At 35.5% G+C, this 13,213-nt stretch overlaps 4 protein-coding genes and 1 long non-coding RNA gene across 6 annotated transcripts in view; 2 read left to right on the top strand and 3 right to left on the bottom strand.

The window, feature by feature from the left end:
• The window catches only part of LOC306865948 (rho-related GTP-binding protein RhoF-like), a 5,718-nt gene extending 5,397 nt beyond the window's left edge, over nucleotides 1-321 (top strand). Inside the window, exon 5 of the mRNA XM_079410816.1 lies at nucleotides 1-321. This exon is cut by the window's left edge and continues 1,284 nt beyond it. The gene's annotated coding sequence lies outside the window, so the exon portion shown is untranslated.
• Nucleotides 1-13,213, bottom strand: part of LOC306866153 — a 527,798-nt gene that overhangs the window by 333,898 nt on the left and 180,687 nt on the right. The window lies entirely within an intron of this gene.
• LOC306865560 (transmembrane protein 120B-like) lies at nucleotides 444-5,871 on the bottom strand. 2 transcript variants are annotated; one of them, XM_079410247.1, is made up of 12 exons: nucleotides 5,778-5,871; nucleotides 4,753-4,871; nucleotides 4,545-4,661; nucleotides 4,386-4,445; nucleotides 4,209-4,304; nucleotides 4,034-4,123; nucleotides 3,420-3,485; nucleotides 3,265-3,326; nucleotides 3,092-3,184; nucleotides 2,897-2,961; nucleotides 2,658-2,726; nucleotides 444-2,510 (listed from the first exon to the last, which is right to left on the bottom strand). In XM_079410247.1, the coding sequence occupies exons 1-12, from the start codon at nucleotides 5,838-5,840 to the stop codon at nucleotides 2,397-2,399; spliced, it is 1,014 nt and encodes a 337-aa protein (XP_079266373.1). In that variant the 5' UTR covers nucleotides 5,841-5,871; the 3' UTR covers nucleotides 444-2,396. The 2 variants fall into 2 exon arrangements, with proteins under 2 accessions (XP_079266373.1, XP_079266374.1); XM_079410248.1 differs by lacking the exon at nucleotides 4,034-4,123 and having other exon boundaries at nucleotides 449-2,510.
• morn3 (MORN repeat containing 3) lies at nucleotides 6,270-8,719 on the top strand (the record flags this gene model as incomplete). Its single annotated transcript, XM_079410941.1, has 5 exons — nucleotides 6,270-6,414; nucleotides 6,658-6,815; nucleotides 6,890-7,049; nucleotides 7,987-8,171; nucleotides 8,507-8,719. 5 exons carry the CDS (start codon nucleotides 6,270-6,272, stop codon nucleotides 8,627-8,629), a joined length of 771 nt encoding a protein of 256 aa, XP_079267067.1. The 3' UTR covers nucleotides 8,630-8,719.
• On the bottom strand, nucleotides 8,309-12,826 carry LOC306866006 (calcium release-activated calcium channel protein 1-like). The gene is made up of 2 exons (XM_079410942.1): nucleotides 12,575-12,826; nucleotides 8,309-11,065 (listed from the first exon to the last, which is right to left on the bottom strand). Exons 1-2 carry the CDS (start codon nucleotides 12,692-12,694, stop codon nucleotides 10,517-10,519), a joined length of 669 nt encoding a protein of 222 aa, XP_079267068.1. The 5' UTR covers nucleotides 12,695-12,826; the 3' UTR covers nucleotides 8,309-10,516.

Here is a 13,213-nt window from a genome sequence, read left to right as displayed (position 1 = left end):
TTATAATATATAATTTATTGTTTTATATATTGTATTCCATAAAGAAAAGAAATTGAGAAAAAATAAAAGTATTGAGAAAATCGCCTTCAAAGTTCTCCAATGAAGTTCTTAGCAATGCATAGGCCTATTACTAAATCAAAAATTAAGTTTTGATATATTTACAGTAGGAAATGTACAAAATATCTTCACGAAACAAGATCTTTACTTAATATCCTAATGATTTTTGACATAAAAGAAAAATCGATAAATTTGACCCATACAATGTATTGTTGGCTATTGCTACAAATTTCATTTTGATGGTGGCTTTCTAAATAAACGAGTAAATAATAAATAAAAATCGCTTATGGTACCTTTATTTCACCCACAATGTAGAAGTGCATGCTTCACTCTTGCGCCCCCTGCTGGTGAGGACCTCAGTAATAAATGTTCACACGAGGCCACGCAGATTGCATTAGATTGAATTTATTTGCTCTATAGCAACAGAAGGTGAATAGGAATCCAGCTTAATATCTAATCGGCCCTTTGGAAACCTTTTCCTCCAGTCCGAAGGCTTATTTTAAGTTCAAGCAAAAAGTGCAGTTATTTCGTTCAACACAGAACACTGATGAAATCACATTGTGAATTGTGACAACTGTTACACATGATTTACGCAGTGGTTAATTGTGCAATAAAGCATTTCCCAACATGAGAAATCCCTTTAACTGAGCCCATGAAAATCCAAACAACTTGGTTTCTAGGCTAAACTAAACCAGGTATGAACAGGCAAAGGAGAGCATTAAGGCAAACAAATCGTTCAGTAACCAAATGCAACTTCTGTAGTGACCTGCCTCTGTAATATCACATAGGGAAAAGGTCTCCATGATGGTAAACCATGAAAAACTTCAAAATGTTTTTTTTCTTTGACATGTTCAAAGTAACAGAAACGCATACTGGTTCATCCTATTACAGTAGATGTAATTGTAACAGCATTCATTCACATTATGCAAGATATAGTTCAGCATTTCTGTTATTCTGACTTATAATGCAGTTACTTGTTTATGCCTTTGAATACCACTACCAAACATGAAAATAACAAGGCAAGAGAAAAGGGATGCTCCTAATGTACTACGAAGTGTTACCGGAGCTTTATCGCCATCGTTAATAATACAAATCCACGTTTTCAAGATGTCAGGGCGTATCATGTGACCCAAAAAATGAAGATGTATTTGAGTTTGTTTTTTCATCGGAACGGACTTTAGGCATAATATCACTTGGACACCATTTGATCCTCTGCAGTGAATGGGTGCCGTCAGATTGAGAGTCCAAACAGTTGATGAAAACATCACAATAATCCACAAGTAATTCATATGAGTTCAGCCCAGCAATTAATGTCTTGTGAAACAAAAAGCTGCACGTTTATAAGAAACAAATCCATCATTAAGATGTCTGGTCAAAATACGAGCCCATAATAATGCTTCCTCACTCCAGTAAAAAGTCCATCCAGGTTTTAGACAGTTTTCACTTGTAAACATTGTTTGCTCTGTGCATACTTCTCTCCTGATTCAGACAAAGCAACATTTTCACTGCAGAAAGCAATGTTATGGATAATTCATTCATTGTTAACTGTTAATAGACTGGAGTGGTGTGGATCACTTGTGATGTTTTTATCAGCAGTTTGGACTCTCATTCTCATTCAAATCTGTTCTGATGAAGAAACACACATCTACATCTTGGGATGGTCTGAAGATGAGCAAATTTTTTTTTGGATGAACTTTTCATTGAATTCAAGAATTTGGCCTTGCTCAATCACCGTACTAACTAGCCACGACGTGCAAAACACACCTTTCCCTTAGAGTTGCATTGTTTCAATGCTTTCCCACAAGTATGTAACATATGCTTCAGCTAAAATGCCTTGAATAAGTACTTTAATCACTATCCAGCTTCTTAAAAAAAACATAACAAATCCCTTTCAGATGCTGCAGTGAACTGAGCATCTGCAGTTCTACAGCCTTCCTGCTGCATTGCATAAAGTTTAAATGTGGCTTATTGTAAACATATCCATGCACAGGAACAAAAGTGAATTGAAGTCTCCTCGCTTATTGAGTATAAAGTGTCTGAAGGTTGTCTGTGGTTTCTAACCCAAACGTTACCCTCTAACTGCTGTGATTGCATAAATAAGAGCAAAAACAACATGACAGACGATAGGGCAACGTGACACGAAATCTTGATTTTCACTGCTGCTGCTGCTGAAACGAGTTCGGGGAGACGTCAACATCTACCTCCAACCCTCTCCAAACAGCTTGTGGGATAGACGAAAGCAGCTCCTATAGACGAAACAGTTTTGTGCGCTTTGAAGTTCAGTTCTGTGAGTTCATCACTGGCCACGCTGCGTATGAAATCTTCCAGTTGGCATCTCATCAGTTATTTTTGACCTTTTCTTTGTTTTTCTGGAACTTCTGGTGGACCACTTTCAAAGTAGTGAGGAAATTTCCCAAGAACAGGACGAGAAACGTCAAGGCCAACATGAACACCTGAAAAATGAAATATTTAAGTGCAAAAATCAATCTGCAATACTGGCAAAATTAATAACAGTACAGGATGAGCAATGTGCAGAAGATTAATACTTGGGGTTTTAAGCAATAATAGTGATGCTTGACAACTTCAGCTGCTCTCTTTACCTGCCATTCCTTGCAGTCATCACGGGCAGACAGCTTAAAAAGAGACACAGCATTGTACAGCTGCCAAAACTGACCAGAGGAGAGAAAATCAACACATTTATCTTACATGCCTGTCAACTCAATCAATATACTGATTCTGAATCTATATCTACACACATATGCTGTTCAAATGTTTAGGGTCAATATATTTTGTATACTGCATGAAAAATGAAAGGCAACACTTAAACGCTGATACTCACATGACCAAAGAATAGAAACGGGAGGAGGAATGTAAGCCCCCTCCACATCCATGATTGAAAGCCCTCTGTAAGAGTAACATGAGAGGTCAGTCTGGGCTCTGACTTCTGGCCAAACATGTAACATATGCAGTGTGAACCGATGACATCATCTAGGTCAACATTTCTCCCATGATTCAAATCGGTCACAATACTTACCCACTGTCAGGTCCAGCTGGTTTCTTTCCCCCAGAGCCCGTAACCGATACAAGCAGCCGCTCTGATAATAATACTGAAGAAACTGCACACAACCTGCCAGAGAAACATGAAACAATATAGCAACAAACAAAAGACACACAAACCACACTGAGCAGCTAATAGATTATACTCACTCTGATAGATGGAGAAAGCCAGGAACTGACTTCTGAACATCTGATACATTGGACCTTCAGGCCTTAGAACACAGAAACAGAGAGTGGTGATGAAATACAAGCTGGTGATGGGGAAAAATGATTCAATTATAGGATTTTTGGCCTAAAACACTTACCATGTCAACATAACACCTGATAAAAAGGTTGAGACGTAGTGATGTGACACCCACCAGCCTTTAATTCTAGAAAGAAATAATAAATAAATAAATAAAAGGTAAATCATAACCATTCATCATAACGCAATAAATAAATGAACAGATAAAATATTACAACAATTTAAACAAAAAAAAAAATAATCACAGCCAAACACAAAACAAAAACAACAACCAAATAAATAAACAGAGAATCAAACAAAGTGCTACAACCAAATAAAATACCACAACAAAACAAACAAACAAGAGAATACATTCAAATAAATAAACAAACATGAACAACCAAACAAACAAAAAATAAATAAACAACAACAAAACTCGCAACCAAAAATAAACAAGCAAAATACTACAACCAAACAAACGAAGACAAAAAAGTAAACAAAATACTGTGGCCAAATAAATAAACAAACAAAAATCAACCAAAGTTAATTTTACTTTGGTTTATTTTAAGCATTTTTTCTCAAAACAGATTGTTTATTGATAGAATAGAGAAAGGACCTGAATCTCCCACTAGCACCACAGTTAACCGTTAAGTCACAGCATTGACCAAATGTACTTTAAAGTGAACGTGAACTCACCGTGACCCATTGCTCATGAGGATACTCTCTCTTATTGTCAATGTGCAATAATACCACACCAATAAAAAGTTGAAGATTTCATCTATAACCCTGTGAATGTGACATCTGCATGTTAGACTCCAACAGCTCAATTTCCTCCATAAATTACATGAATTATTGAGATCTCTCGTCTTACCGGTAGTTGAAAAGGAAGAGGCAGGTGACGGCACCAAACAGTAGTATTATAGTCATATAAAGTTTGAACTTCTCATATTCGTCTTTGTACGCAAACCTGTTTTGGAAAACACAAAATCAGCAATTTCGTATTGGGAAATCTCTCTCCGCTCAATGGACATGCTCACATCTGACTCACTTGGCTTGGTTGCTGAGGAGCGTGACATTCACATTTCCAAGGACCAAATTTAAGTACAGTCTGAAAAGAGAAGACAACAGTTTTAAGTTTTAAACCTCAAAACCAAACCACGCAACTGTGGTACTACTATACATATCAGAATGAAGAACTAAAATTCACCCGTTTTTCTTTGGCAAATAGGACTCCATGTCAAAAAAGACATTTTGCCTTTCTTTAATTTGAACCTTCAGGTCATTTATCACCTCCGTTTCTTTTTCATTGCAAGTTTTCGTACACCTGTTTGCAACAAGAGAGAAAAAGGATCCGTTTACGTCATCGTGAACATATTGCTCAAGATCTTTAGTAACATCTGAAGCTTGGCTCATACTTAAGAAGACTATGCTTGAGTTCTTTCAGGCCTTTTCTTTGTTTGCTAATGGCACTGCTGCATATCGCCTGCAGGTTCGTCAGCTCCTCCAGCTTCTGTCTGTAGACTTTGTGCGTTTCCTAAAATACAAAATACACTGGAGGTCAAAATAAAGAATCGTTTCTGAATACATGCATGACCTTTCAATGGACACATCCATCCTCTGGATGCTCCATTTTAAGCATGAGTTATTTTGAACATGAGAAGGGCATTTTAAACATGGGCCAATCCTTTCTATCAACTCTAACCAGGGCTGGTAGCACATGACCGCTAATTTCTAATGGTATTTATACATATCTCAGATTGAAATATTATGGTTCTTTGATTTGTGCCATAGTACTGAATATTTTTGCTCAAGGTTTTACATGGTACACCAGGGTAATTCAAATAAATACCAGGGTACTACCATGGTGTGTGTATGTACATATATATATATATATATATATATATATATATATATATATATACACACACACACACACACACACACACACACACACAACAACAACAACAAAACCCCCATAGTATTACCTTGATACCTTGCCCTAAAAGGCACTTTTTTGTGTAGTATTCAAACCACAGGAACTTCTTGAACTTCACCATCCTATAATCTAACCCTGTCTATCAGGAATCCATTATACGATCATTTTTAACAGTTGAGCAACAACTCTTGGTTAACATATAACCTGGTTTAACCTGTTAAATTCGTGAATCATTATCAGATCTACTCAACTAACACACCAAACCTATTAAAAGAATACAATCTATACACGAATATATTTATTCATTTAAATATGTTTTTAGAGAACTGATGCTGGTTAAACACACATCTACAATAACAAAAGAAAATCAGATCATCTGATGAGCTAAAGCCTGTTAGCCGCGTCACACACATCCAAAACAGACGCATTTGCTTCCTAACTAACACAAGATTAATCTTTAGGCTATTGGAGCACAAATATAACACACATCCGTTCAGTTCAAACCTGTAATTGCTGATATTCTTGCTCTATTTCTGTCCATTCAGTTTGACATCTCTCCAGTGACATTGTACCCGTCTGCGCTGGCGCTGCTCTGCCGCACACTGCCGCTAGTTGGCGCTCTAGCTATTTATATAAGCTCCGCTTCTTCACCTGTCCACCAATCACAGGCCAGCATAACACCGCCCCCTAATGACCGGGAGCGACAGCGAACATAAATATTAATCAAGGCTTGTTGCTAGGTTACCGTACACGAATTCTTTTGACAGGTCAGTCGAGATCGAGCAGTTTAAATATAATTTCTGTGGTTTATTGAAGTTTATTTAAGTGTTTTGGACGGCGAATGTGGTCACAGGTAAGATCTAAGTAGGCCTACTTTATAATTACATATTCATCTGATGTTGTAAGTTATGTATTTACATTTTTCAAGAGCTACAAAAAGTAGTATAGTGGCAGATAATAATATTTTAATAATAATAATTATATTTTATATGCAGTATGCCCTTCTTGAAGAGACCCCAGACTACAGAACCACTTGTAAAACTCTGGGACAAAAAAGCCCAAAAATGTGGCCCTCATCACACTGTGTATTCTGTCAATGGAGATCAATACACAGGCGAGTGGATGGACAATAAGAAACATGGTAATATTTAATGGATTGAATATTTAATGGCATGTTTGAAACATTACAGGCAACGAGGATCACAGTAAGAAGCCTGGCAGTTTTAATAGACAAGCCTTAATTTAATATACTTTGTTATTTAGATCTGTTCTGCAGATTGCATGATGTGTTCTTAGGAAACACTGCTTATCAAAGCTTGATTTGGCAGAATGATTTTCCCTCCGTTAACAAAATGTTCCTGAATGTAGCTTTTACTCTGATAAGGAAAAGGGATGCAGATTTGGAAGAAAACAGGAATGATCTATGATGGGGACTGGAGGTGTGGGAAGAGAGAAGGCTATGGAACCCTGAGCAAGACTGACCCTCAAACTAAAGAGTATGTGAGGGTTTATGTTGGTTCTTGGCGGAATGACAAGAAGGAAGTAAGTATCAAACGCTGTTTTTCATCATGCGGTCCATAGTTTCCACATATAAATTGTCGGCCTTTCGCTCATAGGGCGCTGGGACACATTTCTACAGTCCGTCTGCTTTCTATGAGGGGCAGTGGAAGGAAGATCAGAGGAGTGGATGGGGACAGATGCAGTATGAGAACGGGGAGCTGTATGAGGGAGAGTGGCTCAAGGACAAACATCACGGACAGGGTTTGCTTCTGCTAGGTACGGACATGTACCAATATATATATATATTACATAAAGAAACTGAAGCCCGTTTTTAGGACAATTAACATAGCATTGTAACATTATTTCTATAACAATTAAGTGCACATTCTTTGTACAGAAAAAAATGGAAATCAGCATAAAATCATAACCACAAACACTACAGAAATATCTATAATAATGCATACAGACACACACACACTTATATAATTTAATGTCTATTGTCTATACCTCTACTATGTCTATCATAAATAATAAATTACGTTATGTATTTATCAATAATATATAATGATATAATGTGTGTGTATATATATATATATATATATATATATATACGTATATATTAGTGTACTTTAGTGCTGTCAAATCGATTAATCCAAAATAAGTTTCTATAATATATGTGTACTGTGTATATTTATATATAAATACACGCACATACATGTATATATTTAAGAAATATTTACATGTATATATATATGTATTCATATTTATATATGAATCATGTTATATAAATATATATTACATATATTTCTTAAATATATACGTGTGTGTGTATATTTATAAACAGCACACACACACATATATTATAATACATAATGCATTTATATTTACATTAAATCATTTATATTCAAATATTTAAGTTTATATTAAATAATGCTATTTATTGCATTATGCTAATTTGGTTTTTATATATCATGAATAATAATATGATTTTATTTAGCCTTACATTTTTTATATAATAAACATATATAAAAGATAGGAATTATCTTGTTTGCATTATGGTAATGAGAATGGGGGGGGGGGGGGGGGTTCTTAAAAATGATGTAATGCAAATAATATTAATTGTCCTAAAAATTGGCTTCATTGCAGAATAAAACAATTTTTTTTTTTGCGCTGTGAATTATTAACAAGACATTTTAAAATATTTTTTGTAAAGCTAATGGAAACCGCTTTGTGGGCACCTGGAGCGACGGACAGAAAAATGGACACGGCAAGTTCTTCTACCTGGACAGGGGTCAGCTGTACGAAGGCTTTTGGGTTGACGGCGTTGCTAAGTGTGGAACCATGTCTGATTCTGGGAGAGAAGCAGCGGTTAGACCAACAGTGTATCCAATTCCCAAGGTAAATGATTAACGCTGATGTTGGCTCATTTGCATGATTTCCATTTTGACAGTAATGCATGAAGCATTACCGAGAACACAAGCTTTCAGTCATAGGTTCTGACCACTATAACAGCAAACAGCTTAAAACGTTTTGTTGATTTACATTCAAGATTCAAGATTTTTATTTGTCACATACACTATTATACAGAGTATAACCAGCAGTGAAATGTAAGTCAGGTCCGCTCCAAGGACAGTGCAATTATATAGAATACAAAAACACTGAATGTACATGGCGTATTACCTAATGCAGATTCAGAAATGTTGTGGATTACAGCTCTGCTTTTATGTCCAAAGGTTTGCTTACAGGATTCACAGGCTGTGCTGATGGAGGCACGAGCATTTTTCACTGAGGACAAGGAGGAATCAGCAGAGACCCCGATTCCAAGTCATACCGTTGCTAGGCAATATGTACCTTGACTATATCCTGAAGACAAGAAAGGCAGACTAGTGCAGTGAAGTATGTTTTATCAACCCCTCACTCACAATAAAAACACTATCACACGATACAAAAAAGCTGTTGGCACATTATTACTAGTATTTAACAAAATGCTAATTTGGGCAAGAAATGCATGTCATACATGATATAAAAGAACACAAAAAGGTGTTTGGTTGAAGTTGGTTTGATTAAGACGAATTAAAATGTATAAAAACGGTGAGTTTTTAAATTCCAGCACATGCTGTGCACTAATAAAAAAGAGCTTCTGAATCAAACTTTACACACAACATGGATATTATTTCACATACTTTGGGAAAAAAATCATTGTATTTCAATTTGGCAATATTGAATATGCTAATTAAATGTTGTTTTAGTCATTTTCGATGTAACTACATGCTTAAACGGTCCTCTGCTTAATAAACACTTTGTTTAAAATGTGTTTGCTAGCATAATCGCGCAATCCTGCCAGCTCTTTAGCCGTGACGGCTCCAAGCACTCATGTCCAACTTCAGAGTGAACAGAGGCCCCTTTAATGGGAAGCCGTTTCAAATACTACCAAAAAAGGTCAGACAAACATGTTGATAAAGTGCCTTTGTATCTACTAAGACGTGCTAATTCAGGGGGTTCATTTAGGGGAAAAAAACTGAGTTTGAATAAGACTGATTTTTGGCTGATTCAGCTGTTCAACAGTGAAGCCATGATTCAGAACGCATCAAAATTATTTGGTCAATTAGACATAAAAGTGTCCACTGCACTGTAATAATTTCAAACAAGCCTCTGATCAGTGTTTAAAAAAGTGTTTTTGTAATATAAACTCATGTCTGTTAGAATGTAGCTTGCCTTGTGTGAAAATAAAAACCTTGTACGTAACAGAACTGGCACAGCTGCCATGCTGAAATAAAGGATTTTCCCTCTGGTGAATTAAAGGAATAGTTCACCAAAAATGAAAAATTGCTGAATATTTACTCAACCTCAGGCCATCCAAGATGTAGATGAGTTTAGAGCAGATTTTAGAAATTTAGTATTACTTAATTTGCTCACCAATGGATGCTCTGCAGTGAATGGGTGCCGTCAGAATGAGAGTCCAAACAGCTGATAAAAACATCACAATAATCCACACCACTCCAGTCCATCAACTAACATCTTAGTGAAAAGCTAAGTGTAAGAAACATATTACTTTAAACCGCTGATAATCCATACTAACGCTTCCTCCAGTGAAAACATCTATCCCCTGTTGTCCTCTCACAAATCCACTGACATATTTGTTTAGACCTGTTTTGATTGTAAACGGTGCTTAATCTGTGCATATTTCTCTCCTGATTCAGATAAGATGACTTTTCACTGGACAAGGCAATATTATGGAGAAAGGACAAATATTATAGCCATATTTTTAGTTAAAAATGTCTTAATGGATTATTTGTGGATTGTTGTGATGTTTTTAATCAGCTGTTTGCACTCTCATTCTGACGGCACCCATTCACTGCAGAGGATCCATTGGTGGGCAAATGAATTAATGCTGAATTTCTCCAAATCTGTTCCGATGAAGAAACAAACTCAAATACACCTTTAATGGCCTGAAGGAGAGTACATTTTAGGAAAATGTTCATTTTTGGGTGAACTATTCCTATAAGAACAGAAAAAAAAAAAATGAAAAGAAAATATCCATAAAACATGCAGTGCACGCTTTCACAGTTTGACTGGTATTAGTAAATCTAGCAGAAACAGTGGACAAATCCTAAACACATATAAAAATGGACACTTTGGTGTCCACATGCAACAGAGAGATCAATACTACGGTCTAAAATATGATGTGTTGCAACACTTGACAAACCTAAAACATTAACAGAAGCTCTTTCCCAAACTCAAAACTAGGGGTAAAGGGAACTGGGAGACTGTAAGGTAGACGCCTCCCCTCGATGGTCCAGTTCGTTCTGTAAGTCCTCCAACTCTTCTAACTCTCGAAACTGCCTGTCGGTTTTGTGGCTGACCAGTGAGCGGTAGAAATGCACAGCGAAGACGATAAAAACCAAGCCGAAAGGCACCATGATGGAGGTAGAGGTGATCGCAGCGGCCACCCCAGCGGATATAGTACCGTTTTTCTGGTCCTTCGGTTTAATGGGTAAAAACTTGACCCAGCACAGCAGGACCACCTCGGCCAGGAAAAGCAACGTTCCAATGACTGTGGAAAAAGCCCAGGCCAGCTCGATGTGGCAATGCATTCTCTCGTGAGGAGACTCCTTCACCGAGTTGAGGTTGTGCACATTGCTGACCGCTTCGATGTTGGGCAGGATGCAGGTGCTCACCATGAGCGCAAACAGGTGGACAGCCACCAACACAGTGGTGCAAGCGCTGAACGCGATGAGCAGTCCTGGGGGATAGTCGTGATTGGTGTCCAGCTGTACTTCCACCATGGCCACCTGTGGAATGAAAGGAAAACACAGGTAAAATACAGCCCTTGAACCCAACAAATATTGTACTGTAATATCAGTCATATGAGAAAACTAGCATTCATTTTGAGTAAAGTTTTTGAACTGATTCTCTGCTCCATAAATTGAATTTTCAACACCATTTGGCAGAAAACCTTACTGTGCTGACAAAATAATTTGATGTATCACAAAATATATTAAATGTTGCTAGCTATAAATAGTGCAATATACTATAATTAAAAATAAAGATAAATTATATATACAATAATTTCCATTTATGTATTATTAGTAATAAATATGTAATTAAATAACATTTACATAATTGTGTATATTTATAACTATATATATATATATAAAATTATAACTATCTATCTATCTGGGAAGTGTTAAAAATGATAAAAAATGTTTTCAGCTTATCTATTTATATATAATAAATAACACACACACACACACACACACACACACACACACTATTAGTGCTGTCAAATTATTAATCGCATCCAAAATAAGTTTGTTTACATAATATATGTATGTGTACTGTGTATATTATGTATATACAAATACACACACATACAATATATATTCTGAAAATATTTACATGTATATATTTATATTAATATAATTTATATTATATACAAATATATTTAATGTATAAACAAAACATATTTTTCTTAAATATATACATGCATGTATATGTATTTATATATACATAATAAATATCCACAGTACACACATATTATGTAAACAAAAAATTATTTTGGATGCGATTAATCGTTTGACAGCACTAATATATATATATATATACATATATATATATATATATATATATATATATATATATATATATATATATATATATATATATATATATATACACATATATGTGTGTGTGTTTAAAAATTATCATATTTTTAAGCTGATCTATCTGGAAAGTGTTCTAAGTAATTTTAAAAAAAAGTTTTTAAAATCGATTTGAATGTTTTTAAAGCTTTTATACTCAAATAAATATGTTTTAAACAAATAAAGAATAATAACATTAAACAAATCGTGCATTTATGTTTTAAGAACATTCTAATCTGAATTTAAAGTGGTAAATTTGCTAATTAAATCGGGTTGGCACTGAATTAAATCGATTTGGCACTGAATTAAAATGCACTGCAGAAGATTTAAGAAGTTGTTGAGATTTTTTTTTTGCTGCATCCTGGTAATATCCAGCGTTATGCTTCTCGTGATGCTCTTTATATATAAAAAAGTAAAAAGTGCAGTCATGCATATATGGACAGTATTTAGCTGAGCATTAGCACGAGCTAAACAACTGTGGCTGTCAGTTTGTGATTGCAGATGCATCATAGACTCGAGTCATATGCCTTTGAAGCCAAAATATTCGATTAAACTTATATAACATCATTAAACACGCGCTTTCTCTTTAATAACTCAGTGTTTATATGGTTAAACTGAACATCCACAGCACTAAATAAACAGACGCAAAAAACAACTCACCATTGCGAAACCGGATAAAAGAGCAGACGTACGACTGGACGCTTTGAGTTTGGCTCTGCTCAGATAAAGCTTTCTCCAGGACAGAGCCTGCAGCGAATGCTCGTTCCGACTCATGTTCATCCGAGCGGAGATTGTGAGAAACTATCCGAGAGATTCAGCGGAGCATTGCGCTGGTTAATGCTGCGCCTGAACGAGACTCGGTCAGCTGGCTTGCTCAAGTGAAACTGGATGCATCGCGAAGGCATTACCCACAAGCCTTCGCGACAACACATGAAACTGAACGATAGATATATTTGCCACAATATTAAGAACAAACAAAGCTGTTTTGCCACTTTTCTGTGCAATCATTTCTCTTATTGGCGCGTGCACATAACAGAATCGATGTAGGTGAATATTCTGTATTGAATACTTTCTGAACAAAATATAATTAATAATAATAATTGTAAAATAATTTTTAAATGGCTCTTTTTTAAAATGTAATTTCATATGTACGCACATATCCACATTTTTTATATTAAAAAAATAAATAAATTAACATTATATTATTTAAAAAAAAACTTTTTATTTTTATTTGTCTGGAGCACGTATGTTTTTGTTTCTACTTGCTATATTAGCAAATATTATATGAATTATATTATA

Source organism: Barbus barbus (genome assembly GCF_936440315.1).
Source record: "Barbus barbus genome assembly, chromosome: 47".
In the NCBI taxonomy this organism is placed as follows: domain Eukaryota; kingdom Metazoa; phylum Chordata; class Actinopteri; order Cypriniformes; family Cyprinidae; genus Barbus; species Barbus barbus.
This window is presented reverse-complemented; position numbering and strand designations above follow the sequence as displayed.

Excerpts from the sequence above, each read along its gene's own strand:
- LOC306865560 (XM_079410247.1), bottom strand. The coding sequence starts at position 5,840 with ATGTCACTGGAGAGATGTCAAACTGAATGGACAGAAATAGAGCAAGAA. Across the intron at positions 4,305-4,385 it reads CTCCTCAGCAACCAAGCCAA|GTTTGCGTACAAAGACGAAT; the intron begins GTGAGTCAGATG and ends TTTCCAAAACAG. Across the intron at positions 2,962-3,091 it reads CCAGCTGGACCTGACAGTGG|AGGGCTTTCAATCATGGATG; the intron begins GTAAGTATTGTG and ends TTACTCTTACAG.
- LOC306866006 (XM_079410942.1), bottom strand. The coding sequence starts at position 12,694 with ATGAACATGAGTCGGAACGAGCATTCGCTGCAGGCTCTGTCCTGGAGA. Across the intron at positions 11,066-12,574 it reads TTTTATCCGGTTTCGCAATG|GTGGCCATGGTGGAAGTACA; the intron begins GTGAGTTGTTTT and ends TTCATTCCACAG.